Source organism: Cucumis sativus, chromosome 3 (assembly GCF_000004075.3).
Source record: "Cucumis sativus cultivar 9930 chromosome 3, Cucumber_9930_V3, whole genome shotgun sequence".
Taxonomy (NCBI): Eukaryota; Viridiplantae; Streptophyta; class Magnoliopsida; order Cucurbitales; family Cucurbitaceae; genus Cucumis; species Cucumis sativus.
Genome location: NC_026657.2, coordinates 6,932,492 through 6,946,135, shown reverse-complemented (window position 1 = coordinate 6,946,135; position 13,644 = coordinate 6,932,492). Strand labels below are relative to the sequence as shown.

Here is a 13,644-nt window from a genome sequence, read left to right as displayed (position 1 = left end):
TTATTTATAAAATCCATAATTTCAATTTTGTAATTTTTGAAGGTAAAAATTCCGAACAATTATAATTTTTTAAAGTTTGAAAAACTAAATAAGCACAAACTTCATCATTTATAGTCTATAATGTTAACTTTACATTTATTGTTTAATTAAAACGAACTTTGCATTTATTCCAAGTCTAAGACTAGAATTAAAGTTCATTACTACTATATTATGCTACATTTTTATGTTCTAAGCTCTTTTATTACAAGTGCTCCAACCATGGTTTCAATCAACAAACTCTAATTTGGAAGCTGTTAATTAGCCAACTTACCCTACAATGTGCAATTTTCAACTGTCTAGGAGGAATAATGTGATAAATTCTTAGAGAAAAAGTCAATAATAGATTTAAATACAACTTTAATCACTTTAGTTATAACTTTAGTTTTTTTTTTTTTCTTTCTTCAAAATGTCTGTCATCCTTTAGTTCACCTACTTCCAAAAAGTTCAATTCAATAACAAAAGTGTAATTTTCTTAAAATATATGAACTAAAATAAATAAATATAAAAAATGAAAACCAACCTTGGCATTTTAAATTTGTATTTATATAATTAAGCATCATTCTATCTAAGTATAAACAAAAATAACTATTTTCGTTGGTATGAAAGTCTTTAGGTGAAATTAAAAGGTAAAACCTAAAATATTCAAAATAGATAATATCATATAAATGAGAAGATAAGTGTGTCGAACTTCATCGTATATATGCGTTTGTATGTAAAAACAATAAAGGGAAAAGGAAAGAAAAAGAGAATTACAAGTCTCATTCCCCTTTTGTCATTATCCAATCTCATCACAAATAAGCCTCTCTCTTTGACAAGAAAACAACAAGAGAGAGAGTAAAATCCTGCAAAGATTAAGGACATGTGAAGGTTGGTGAATACATTCACCAATATTAAAGCAAGAAAGAAAAACAAAGACAACTCTACCTAACAATTGGGATCTAATCAACGCGACTTTGAGGTTTCTATCGCTCGAAAAGGTTATTTAAACTATAAATAAGAACGAATTTTAAAAATTTTGTTTGAAAAATTGTTTATTTGCAAATTCACATAGATCATTAAAGAAAAACTGTTTTTTTTTTTCCTTTTCAAAATGTTAATTTTTATTTAATCTTTTATTACTTATTGTCAAACTCCTAGTTAAACATGTGAAAAAAGTTAAATGAAGCAAATGTTAAATGTTAGTATAACTTAGAGTTGGGAAGCCCTTGAGATGCTCATGATCTTATTGATACAGAGTTATCCAAACATGAAAAGAAAGATAGAGATAAATTAAAAGCATGTGAAAGCTTCAAACTTGCATCACGACATTCTTGTTCTTTGTCATCTATACATTAAATTAAAACTTTTCTCTATCCTCCCAATTCTCATAAATACATCCAATATAACTTCCACACAAAACTAAAAAAAAAAAAAAAAAAACCATCTATAACATAAATTTTCCTCTTGGAAGCACTTTATGATCACTTTATTATTCTCTACCATGCATATATGTTATTTAATGACAATGTGGGCTATTTCTACATTACTACAGTATATAATAAAAACATCAAGAGGAATTGAAATATTTGAGTGATCTACTTGATAAACATGGTATAATCTAACTTAAATGGTCAATCAAATCAATAAAATAATGAAAATTAAAGAGAAGGTTAATGAGTTGCCAATTGTGACAAATTTTGTTTATGAAACCTTGGGATCATTGATGCTTCTAATATTGGGTCAAAGTTCACATGTAGCACTCTGTTTGTGGGGCCAATTATGACTAATTAATTAAAGTTCTATTCTTGCCCTTTATTCCACTAAATGTTAAAAATGCCAATCTCAATTCCTTTTTCTTCCTTTTTCTTCCTTTTTCTTCCTTTTTCAAATGATACAATTTAATGAGAGAACTATAGAAAAGAAATGGTATTGTAAGATAGGAGACATGAGTAACTCATGGTTATAGGAACAGACAGAGGTAGAAGTCAACTATGGTTAAACTAATTATTTATAGTAATGTTTTGAATATTAAAGTTATTGGCATTTAGGCATAGGCTTGTGTGTGTATATATGAAGCATAGGCTTGTGTGTGTGTATATAGCTAAGAACTTAAAATGTGGTCTTGGTCCTTTCATACTGGGGACCTATTTTATTTTGAGCTGGAAAGAAATAGGTTGTAAACAAGGCATTGGACAAAAAAATAAAGTGAAAGTAGAAGATTGTATGAAATAGGTGATTGATTGATCATTCCAATAATTATATGAAGCAAAGATCAAATACTAAGGGTGCAAGGAATAATAAAAAAAAGTTCGAAGAAGTGTAATAAAATTGAAAAAAAAAAAATTGTCTAGCTCCCAATTTCCATAAAGAACATCTAATCAAAGAAAGAACCAAGATTCTCCCATCACAAACAAATTGGCAGATAAAAGTGATTTTAACCATTTTAAGATCACTCTAAGAAAGGACATGTTTGAAAGTGTGAAATGGCTTTTATCAAGTTCAAAACCATTCCATGTCATGCTTTTAATAATCTAAAATCTATTTTAGAAAGTGTAAAAATCACATAAAAAGTAAAAAACTAAAAACTAATTTGATGAATGGAATTTATCAGACCCTGATAAACGTAATTTTATCAATTTAAATCCATTTCTCCCTCTGATCAATGAAACCGCATTTTCTACTAATGAACAAGTTGGGAGGGTCAGCTTATTCTATCAGCTTTAGGGGGCTATAAGAAAAATAGATCAATTGCTCCCTATCTTCTAGGATGAAAAACTTACAGAATTCTTGAGCAATTTTTAAGCCAGAAAAGGCTTCTTTCTTGTCTAACTACACATATGCTTCATTTATTGTGTAAACTATTCACAATGCCCTTCTAGTTCTATCTTACTTCTTTGGGTGAAGAACATGCCTATACTTGAATCTACATTTCATAGTAAAATGTAGAGAACTACAGACTATTGCTTGATTAGCCGTATGTATTACAGAAACTACCCTATAAGAAGCAAAACTTAATCCATTCTGATTGATTTAAGAAGCAATTTTAGAAGAGAAGCCACCAAAATTTTCTATCAAACCTTTCTATTGTCCACGTTGCACAATGGTGTTGGAACACGGTCCGATCACTTTGCATCCACGTTCTGTTTATAGAGTAAATAAGATGGATTCATCTTTCAAGTTATGCTGCAAGAAGCAGATGTAATAAAATCATGTAAGATGCTTGACGTCATTAGTATTAAAAAATCATCAAATTATTAGTACAAACAAAAAATGTGAACTACTTAAATCTTCATTGTATCCCTATGACAGACACTTCTTTATTCGGACATGCCCTATTAAATGGGCACAAATTTTTTATTTGTAGAAATAAACATAAGCAGCCTAACAGCTCAAGGATGAGATAGACATAAACTATCTAAACACAGTAATGTTTTTCATCCTAGGGGCTCCCAAGTATAAATTGTAACATAGACAAGGGTTAAGAGATTTTATCTTCACTAGGAAAGATACGAAGATGGAACATGCTTAATTATTATGTTTTGCATTTTGACTATCCGAAATTAAGATCTTTATTAAATAATTAAGGTTTAAAGTTTTTTCAAGTACAAAGAATTTGGAGGACCAAAGTTGATGTGGAAACATGATAATATCAAGAATTTGGAGGACCAAAGTAAAACTCAACAACATACTTCTTCATTTAAGTAAACTAGATAATGGATTATGAATTATGAATTACAGTTTAATTTAGGAGTAAACGGAATAATATCAAGAATTAACTCGTTAAATAGAGAATTAGGTCCTATCCCAACCACTTTATGTAAGGAGCAATAAGCTATGTATACAATCTTAGTCTCGGAATAAATTTTTGAAGGTTAAATTATAAATTTGGTATTTGTGGTTTGGGCTTAGTTTAAAATTTCAATTTTGGTCCATATGATTTTCCACTTTTCAATTTGATCCTTGTAGGTTTGTTAGCTTTCACAAATTAATTTCTTAACCATTTAACCATTTAATCTTTTGTTTCTTCTTTACTAAAACCTGAATGCTAATGTTGTCAACTATCAGTGTATCACACTCGATTCATGAAAAAAAAGTCATATTTAAATATGACAACCAATAATAGGACATTTGAGAGGTATGAGTAAACAAAAGTAACTAAAATGGAACTTTGAAATCCACACAAAACAAATTGAAGCTTGGACCAAATAATAGAAATCAACTAGAAAGGTTCAAAATTATCAGAACCAAATTGAAACTTCTAAAACCAATGGGGCCATATTCATAATTTGACTATTCTTTAATAAGCTAAAAACTGCACATCATATAACCTGACACGCTAGAGCCTATCCATAAATTGTCTTGAATTTTATTTCTAAGAGCGTAGAGAAGTTTACCTTTCTACACAATGAGGCAGTATGGTCATTAGTAGTGGTAGTTGAAACTTGCTGAGAAGGTTGGACCAAAGAAGCAGCTTTTCCAATGAGTTTTTGCTGTAAACCCATCAACCCTTCATTGATAACGCTGCTTGTCCTCTGTCTTACTATATCTCCTGCTGCAGAATGTGCCAATCGACATGCTCTTTCTTTCAATGTTAAGGACCGCAGCTGCTTCCCGAATTGGCTGGCTTGCCATGAATTTGCTTACATATTTCCTCGAAGTAGTTGGGGTTTGCTTGCAATTTACCTTTTCTTTGGCAGTTTTTGAGTCCCTTTCTCTCAAGAGGTTCAAGAAACTAAGCTGAATTATCCGCTAAATTATCCATAGTTTGGAGGCTGGGAAGTCCCCAACATTAATTTTCATTGACTTTTCCCTGCTAACTTCAACCAATTATTCTCTAATGCTTAGGTAGAGGCTGGACAACTGAGATCTCTACCAAATCGCTTCTAGGTCCCCTTAAGGCATATAGAAAATTTTCTTTTTGCATCGCCATTTAAGTATTTTCATTCACTGTTTACACAAAGATCAAGTTCTTACCACAGCAATGAAAAAGATTGTAGCAAGCTTCTACAGTGTTCCACGGCCAATAATCACGAAGCCTCCATTCTACAAATGATCCAGTGTTCTTAAGTTCGAGAAAGGCTCTTTGTCAGCATCCACATTTCTTTTGCTGTCTAATAAATAAGGGAATGTTTGCCGATCTATTTATTAGCTAAAATGTTGGCTTGCTATTTTCAACCTTCGTCAGCTTCTTGAATAATAGATAACAGACTTCACAGTTGCTCCATAGATGTAGTTATCCTCACCTTTCCGCATATAAACATCATGCGCGATAGTCCAACACTGCAGATAATTCTGTCAATTTAGTATGTGGCTGGTAAGCTGGGAGGATTGAATCGTCTGATTGCCCCGTGTTACACGAAAAGATAATTGAAGGATTTCTGCAATTATTCCAAGACCAAGACATTAGTTGGCTTTTTGGCCATGATTGAACCAGACGCCCAAAGACCCACATAATCAAGATTATAATGAAATGTCAAGAATAGAGAAAAATAGGGAAGAAAAAGATTCAGATGTATTGATTTCAGCATCCCAAAAATAAAACAGAGGTCAGGTATAAAAGAAGAAGCAACCCTAGTAAACAGACGTATGTCACAATATGATAGAGTTCAGTACAAATACTAAAAGAACTGAGAAACCAGGGGGAAAAAGCAGAATAATAAAAAAATTAAGAGTGATTATCAAATTCAAAAGGAAGGTTTAACAAGGAACCATGTAGATCAAAGTGGAAGATGAAGAACAAATCATCCTTTTTATTTTACAAGAGAACATGCACCCATAAGTAAGTAGCTCATTCGGTATATGCAGGGAAAGAAACAACAACGATAAATAAATAAGAAATTACAAACAATGGGAGAAGAGTCGCACACTGTCGTGGGAACAACCAAGAACCAAAAGTAAAAGAAATCTAATATTTGCACGTTATTAATTTGGTGCAAGATGCAGTCTGAGGAAGTTTTGGTACCAACACCATAATATTGGGTTAACTTCAACAGTAGGAATTCAAGATGAGGCTCAAGAGAGATTAACATAAGTGACCATGGTACTCCAAGCTGTGAAAATTCAGTTTCAAACACACCCAACAAACTATGAATCAGAAAAAGAAGCAAAAGGTAAACAGGTAATTCTTTAACCTACTCAATGGAATGATTTAACTGAATCAGCAAGAGCTAGGAGATGAATCGATGAGAAGAGATGTTAAAAACTTAAAATCATCATAGTGAACCACAATTTCAAGAATCAAAATCACATACATCATCAAGAATGAAACAAACCTCAGTCAAGCTTTAACAGCAGTTCTCTGATCTCTCTGATAGCAGAACTTGCAGCATAAAGTGTCATTTTTTTAACCTGCCAATGGAGAAAATGCAAATAATTAAATAAGCAAAAAAGTGACCATAAATTAATTAAATGCCAAAATAAGAAAAATAGAGAAAAATAAATAGTGAAAAATAAAGGTACCTCCAATTTGTCTTCCTTAGCTTTATGTGTTTTTGGGAGGAAACGGAACTCCTCTGTTAACCGAAAGCATTCTTCCACATTTTCCGGGGATACAAAGTCCATAGCTACTTTTATGCAGGACTGTTTGAAAATTTGAGACATTTAGGATTAAATAAAACGTCAGAGAGGGAAAAAAAGTAATTAAAGAAGACCAAAATATGAGATTTAAGGCAAATACATAACTGGATGTCCAAACGAGGAACAAAAGTTTTTTTTTATATAAATGCTAAGCATATCCAGACTACTCCAATCTCCCTTATCATTCCAACTTTTTCGATATTAAATTTTTCATTCAGTTCAATCCTATCAAGCAAAATTATATCACTATAAAATATTGAGAAAAAACTAAATAGATGGTAGCTAATCAGTACCTGTCTATTTCGAACTTGGTGAGGGCATCCTGCTGGAATGAAAACTGCCTCACCAATGAATTGTTCAAATGTCCAAGGTTCAACACCTACATATACCCATAGAAATTAAATAGTTATACATATAGGTAGACAGTGGGATAAGGAAAGAACAGTTACCAAACTCCTCCTTCAGCTGCTCCTTGTGTTTTGCATTTAAAAAAACAGTCTGATCATGAATTGGATGAACAAGCTACAGAAAGCACGAAATGAATGCAATCATTTGTGGTGCTTTTCTAATGAAGCTAACACCAAGCAAAGTAAGTACTTACAGAATTTACAGGTTTACACTTGATATGACGAAATTCCTTCTGGTGCTTTTCTAAGTACTCGACTATCTTGGGAACATCCTGCCTACGGAAAATGTCCCAAACAGCTCCACCAGTAGCAACCTCCATCTTTTCATCATCTTCTAAATGACTATCTGCCCTATTCTTAATTGAATGGCTTGATCTTAGATCATTAACTTCATTGCAACCTGAGGCTTTTTCTGAATCACAAGTTTCATGATGGATTTTACTAGTATCGTTAGAAGACTGACCACAGAGCTGACTGGGGGTGTGTGCAATAACTAATTTCTGAGCAGACTCGGGTCCTTTTGAACAAAAGATATCAGCTGAAGCACCAGTACTGCACATGTCTACAGATGAATTTCTGACAGTAACATCTGTTAAATTGGAAGAGTTGTAATCATGTTCGTCAAACTGTCCGCTGCTCTGAGGCTTTGATTCTCCTAATGGTTTTTCAATCATAGATGGATCTGCATTTGCACATTTGACAGGTTTTGTAACCCCTTTTCTACAAGATGCATTTAAACCCATCAAGCATGCTTCCTGACCTGTAACTTGATTTTGTTTACATTCAGAATCCTTTTCTGTATCATCAGATGTACTTTTCATTCCACCATATAGTTCAGAACAATCTTCAGCAGCAAAATGTTTTTGCCTCTTTTCAATGAAAGCACGTTGCCAGGTCTTAATATTAACTTTACTTGTATGAGTCAGTACATTTACCTTTACCAAAGTTATTCTAACGGTAAGCAATGCTGAGCAAAAAACATTAGATGCAATAACAAACAATATCAGCTAGAACGACATACTTGGAGATGCAGTATGATATTTTCTCAGGCAGGCAAAGAATACATAAACCGTTAAACTCTTCAAATTTAAATCTGACTGGCAAGCTCATAAACAACAAGATGTTTGCTAAATGTCTCATGTGTGTGAATTTATTACTCAACAATCGCCCATCAATTAACTACATAACAGAAGTTTTTCAAAATACAACACAGATACTGTATATTTAATAAAGAGTTCGAAAGGAAGAACACTTTAAGGGATTTATTCCCCCAAGCTTTTTCCAAACACCTTGATAAACTAAAAAACTGTGTTCCTAATCCTCAATAGATTGCCCATTTACTTTATGTTTATTTTAACAAAATAAATTCATTTCATGAAATGGTACAAGATGGGAAAAAAAGGGCTAAGAGATTCATAAATCCACTTGTACCACTCATAATGAAAAAAATGAGTTCGTTTCCGCTTTATTTTACGCGTGCATGCCTATGTGGGTTATCAACAAAGCGTAAAAAATATCATATGAAGGAGGAAAAAGGATATGACTTCAACGAAATGAGAATAACTAAAAAAATTACCGCATCAGACATATCGCAGTGAAGCTTTGTTACGGAGTCACCTCTGCCCAGCTCCTCCTGGAATCCATATGCAATATAAGTTTTGGGTCCCATATCAGGCTTCAGTGAGCCCACAGGAAGTTTGGTAGCTAGATTCAGAAGACCATATTTTGGGTGGGTATATTCACTGTAAGGAAGTGCTGCAATATATTCGGCACAATGCCTAGGCAAACGGTCCTCAAATGAAGTAGATGAAGGCCAATCCTTCAGTTTCAACATTTCTGGCCATCCATTTCTGTGCATACGGCCTTCTAAGTATCCGACAAAAAACTGATGGATATTTATCTCTACCTACAAATAATGATATGTCAACAACATGTACAACTACTAATAGGACTTAGAAGGATATAATAAAATTATCCACACTTCCTTTACCATTAATACTTGAATGCAATTTGATAACTAACCTCACACCAATCCAAGCAATCAATGGCCTTCACACTGCATGTCTCCTCTTTGAACTTCACATTAGCTCCTGTTTGTCTAAAAGCTCTCCACATAACCATAGGTTCCCAACTAAGACCAGATGTTTTGTCAAGAACATTTCTAACGATAACAGGTTCGCCCTTCATCCAGTGCGTTTGAAAATGGTTAACACCGTCATCCATTATATCTTCAGAATTTGGGGAGTACAAGAAATTGTCATGACTATTTTCCCTGAAAGCTGCTTGTCTGACTTCATTACTGTTGAGACAGCATGATGAACAGATTTCAGAAGAACAAGTATCAGGTAATGTGTAATCGCTTGTAAGCTCCTCTGCTCCTTCAATTAACTTGTTAGCCCAATCAGCTTTAAGGGAACGTCTCAACTCCAAACTTGCAATCCCACAACCTCCGCGTTCTTTTGGAGGACATGGTATACTACCATCAGGATTCGCACTCCAAACCTGGGAACTTGATGACATGCCACCGACAGAAGTCTGAGATGTAGATGTCAACTGACATTCTCTTCCTGCCAGCACATTGATGCACTTATGATATTGTTGACTAGATAATTTACTTCTAAAAACTTCGCAATAAATATGTGTCTCGCTACCTTCAGAATGGAAACTTTCCCTCAACTCTTTACAGCAGCTAAGACATAGATCGTAAGAACAGTTTGGGTTGAAGCAGCTTCTGTAAAAGTTGAAGATCGAAGTATTGCAATTGTCACTGTCAAATAAAAACATGCTTTTCTGAGTGGTAGAGAGGGAGTATGCATTTTCCAGTATGTATGGATGCATTTTAAAAAACTTTATATTCTTAATTTCGAGAGAATAAGAATACTCTGTTGTATATGGGAGAAATACTCATTAGTGCACAAGGAGAAATACTAATTACTACGTGAGGAAAAAAATAAAGACAATAGAGACCGCTTACAGAGATACATTTATGTGTGCACACGTGTTTGGGAGCTAGAATAAATGAGTAACACTAAAACAGAGCTCACATGTAAAATGTTCGTAACAATTGTTTATGCATAAACACCAACTCTGCAGGTACAATAAATATAATATTTCACCACGAAAATAAATATTGGTATTCCCTCCTTTGTTTCCTAACTTTTTTCTTTCGGGTTAGAGTTCCTTTAAAAGGGATGAAGAATGGGGTTGACGAGACTCAAGACACCAGTGTGAATGAGATTGTAAAATGGCATGGTCGCACCATTTTGATCGAGACGATTGCATCAAACTTTTTAGGACAAATGATTACCATAAAACTATAAGACTGTTCATAATCATTAATCTCATCCTCGTTAATGAGTCTCTTGTTGTTCATAATCAACTTTTCCTGTATACCGTTAAGACTCCACCACTCATCTGTCAATTCAGTTGGACACTTGGAACATCACCTAACCCAGTGAGGGTGGTTTGGGGTTTTGATCCTACAACTTTACGATTAGGTCAAATCGAAGGGGTCTTTGGGTTTCAAGTCCACAAGTAGAAATGTAATGAATCATGTTAATCGATAGGTAATAGAACTTATGCCTTCTGGAATGTATAGAAGTTATGGACCCCCTCAAATACACCCCCCTCCCTCACCCCTGCCCCCAAATTATATTTAGATTCAAGTGGGAGCAGAAACATTGAAATAATAGCAATAATAAGTTTGAAAATATACCAATACATGCGCTCTGTCTGAACTAGCTTTATTCTTTCTACATCCACTTCTTTCAATTGAGCACCTAAAACCCACAAAGAATTAGATTGGTCATTTAACAACGAAGTCCAGAAATGATGTTTATTTTCTCAAAACAATATTGTTTAAACAATCTACCCTGTATATTGCCTTCAACCTCTAATTCATAACTCTGTTCCCTTTGAATATGCCTGAGAATGGGCAGAACCTTGTGTAACAAGAATTTTAATCGCTCTACTTTTACACTTGCATCTAATTCTTTGGGAGCAAACTGTCAATACAAAACAATACGCTAGCATAAAACAACCCCTAAAAATTGGGTAATTATGCTCCAACTTCAAGTTACTGGAAAATGAGGGTACAAGGTTTAAAAAAAATTTACCTCAACAAACTCTCTTAAGCAAGCCTTGCAATTACAATGACCACGGCAACATGGACATGCATTCTCAACATCCTCCCTTGTTTTATCAGGGTACCTAGTTCATAAAAATCCATTTTCAAGAGTTTTTCCTTAACATCCAGAAATGGCTAAAACCAAAAGCAAGCATCCCTAAAATTATGTTTGATTTGACCCATGCTAAATGCAGAAGATACGAGCTAAAATTAACCAGTCTTCTTACCATCGTTCAATACACTTATAGCAAAACCGTTTTCTTTGGCAATTTGAACAAAAGACAACTCCACTTGTATCGCTCCGCAGACACTGATGACACATCAAACTCCCACCATTCTTTTTATTAGGCTTATCCTGCACGTGAAAGTCCATTTGTTTAAAACAAACCAGCAACAGCCTTTCACAACTTAACGTAGATGAACTCTGATCGAAGTCTAAAAATTCATTCACTATTTACCAAACTACAGACACTATTTCTCATCACAAAACTGAATAGAACAACACCTTACATTCAACTTTCTTTTTAGATAAGGAACATTTCTTTGATAAATGAAATAGAAGGCCTTACATTCAACATTCATAAAAAGAGTAGAAAATTCTTTAGAAATAATTTATGCAAGCGACGTTCAAAACGAAAGGATAAACTAATATCCAGCTTTGAATTTACCGTCTCCACCGATTTTCCATTCGTTACAACATGATTTCTCTTGCGCTTCGCAGACGCGCCAAGCCTTTTCACAGAATCGGCCGTATCCTTTCCGTCACTCAATTTGAAAGCCGTTAATTCAGATTTTCCCGAATCTCTCCCGATTTTAGCATCCTTAGAAAAATTGTTCTCTCTATTACAGAGCTGCCTTTTCTGTTTCCTCACCAGACTTCTATTTCGGTCTAGCTCGTCCGCACTCTCTTCTCCTAGCGATCCAAATCGTGGTCTAACCTCGTTCCTCTTCCCCGCCTCCTCCATAACTCTACCACCAGAACATAAACCTCTGTCTCCATAATTCCGCACCTTATAATTCAAATTTTGCTTCATGAGTTGGATCAAGTGCCTGTCACAGTACGATTTCCCAGGCGAGGCCAGCTCCTTGCAGCGCCACCGAGCTCCGTCGTTACGCTTGCAGCGGAGAGCATCCGATGAATCCATATCGATATCGGAATGCAACATAGTTTCCGGCAGGATCATGAATTGAAATAACGCAATTCTATTAAAGAAAAAGAATCAACTGAGCAATTATTATGTTATTCAATTGGTGAAATGAAATCTGTATCCAGATTAAGGAAGGAACTGCGATTGCATTAGTGAATGAAGAATATGAACGATGATTCATCCAAAACCTATGAGGAAGAAAGAAGGTGTAGGCTAGGAAAGTAAGAGAATAAACATGAGAATGAGAAAAAGAAAAAAAAAAAAACTAAAAAGCGGGAAAGGGATCTGGCGGCAATAAAGCGTGAGCGTTCCGTTCCGTTCCGTTTTGTGGACCGAATTAATCTCATGTATTAATTTAAAATAATTATAAAGTAAATTTTTAATCCATTATAATATTCTTAAATTAATTAATAGTTTAATATAATTAATTAATAAGCATGGATATGAAATCCTAAACATGATTATTTAATTAAAAATTTGAAGTAAAAAAGTATAGTTATTGAAATTTAATGAAGAAATCAAATATAATATTTTGAAATTTGAAAACTAAAAGGTAAAAAAGCACAAAGATATATTAGATTCCTTTTAGATATGTGTAAATAAATTGTACTCATTTTGTTGGTAATTAAGAAACAAATTTAATATATATGCATTGACTAAATTAATACTTTCTAAAGTTAAATTTACCATTTAAATTAGGCGAATTTCCTTTTCTAGATATACACATCAACAACAACAAAAAAAAAAATCGTGATGCAACAATTTGACATCAAGTCATTAATTTTGATATAAAGATGTCAATTTTTTGTTTTAAATATCAACGTCGGGTTGAAGATATTTGTAAATTGAACGAGAATAAAAATATCATCAATTCAATATATTATATTTAAAGGAAATAGTTATCAACATAATTAATTATCAAACATATATGTGTGTATATATCATTATTTGACATTTGATGGTTTTATAGATTTGTTTTTTTGAGAAATTATACATTTATTTACTTTATATTTTATTGGATATTTAAAGCTAAATGAAAAATTAAACACAAAAAGGATCTTTCCCTAATTAATTTGATTAAAATGTAATCCTAACGCTTTTTACACGTTAAGAATGTGATTATTGAGCCAAAAACATTATTTATTTTCTATACTATCGTGTTTTTTATTATTATTGTTATTCACTATTGATATTGGTCGTTGTCTATAAAATCAACGTCTATTTGTTATATAGATGAATGAATGTTATTTAAAAAACTATTTAGACTTATAAAACCACTCTTGGTAGAGACCAAAGTCCCTCACATTTTTACACAAATTCATCCCAAAAACTCAAACACAATAAAATTGTTATCCCTAATTTTAATTTT

The 13,644-nt window shown here is 33.3% G+C and overlaps 1 protein-coding gene across 7 annotated transcripts; it reads right to left on the bottom strand.

Moving 5' to 3' along the window:
- Positions 1 to 2,597: 2,597 nt before the first annotated feature.
- Positions 2,598 to 12,531, bottom strand: LOC101205548 (lysine-specific demethylase JMJ25). Of its 7 annotated transcripts, none has more exons than XM_011652378.2 (16): positions 11,796 to 12,529; positions 11,355 to 11,482; positions 11,117 to 11,210; positions 10,873 to 11,005; positions 10,717 to 10,780; positions 9,653 to 9,768; positions 9,024 to 9,568; positions 8,578 to 8,907; positions 7,762 to 7,936; positions 7,196 to 7,683; positions 7,044 to 7,116; positions 6,888 to 6,973; positions 6,478 to 6,597; positions 6,291 to 6,366; positions 4,413 to 5,396; positions 2,598 to 3,201 (listed from the first exon to the last, which is right to left on the bottom strand). In XM_011652378.2, exons 1-14 carry the CDS (start codon positions 12,309 to 12,311, stop codon positions 6,292 to 6,294), a joined length of 2,943 nt encoding a protein of 980 aa, XP_011650680.1. In that variant the 5' UTR covers positions 12,312 to 12,529; the 3' UTR covers positions 2,598 to 3,201; positions 4,413 to 5,396; position 6,291. The 7 variants fall into 7 exon arrangements, with proteins under 7 accessions (XP_011650680.1, XP_031738166.1, XP_031738163.1 ...); XM_031882306.1 differs by having other exon boundaries at positions 7,762 to 7,870; XM_031882303.1 differs by having other exon boundaries at positions 7,196 to 7,936.
- Positions 12,532 to 13,644: the final 1,113 nt, after the last annotated feature.

What these genes read in the sequence shown, in the direction of transcription:
- LOC101205548 (XM_031882303.1), bottom strand. Translation starts at nt 12,311, where the DNA reads ATGATCCTGCCGGAAACTATGTTGCATTCCGATATCGATATGGATTCA. An exon ending in GCTTAAGAGAGTTTGTTGAG is followed by an intron (nt 11,006 to 11,116) that starts GTAAATTTTTTT and finishes TTGTATTGACAG; the next exon opens with TTTGCTCCCAAAGAATTAGA. An exon ending in ACTGCGATATGTCTGATGCG is followed by an intron (nt 7,937 to 8,577) that starts GTAATTTTTTTA and finishes ACTTTGGTAAAG; the next exon opens with GTAAATGTACTGACTCATAC.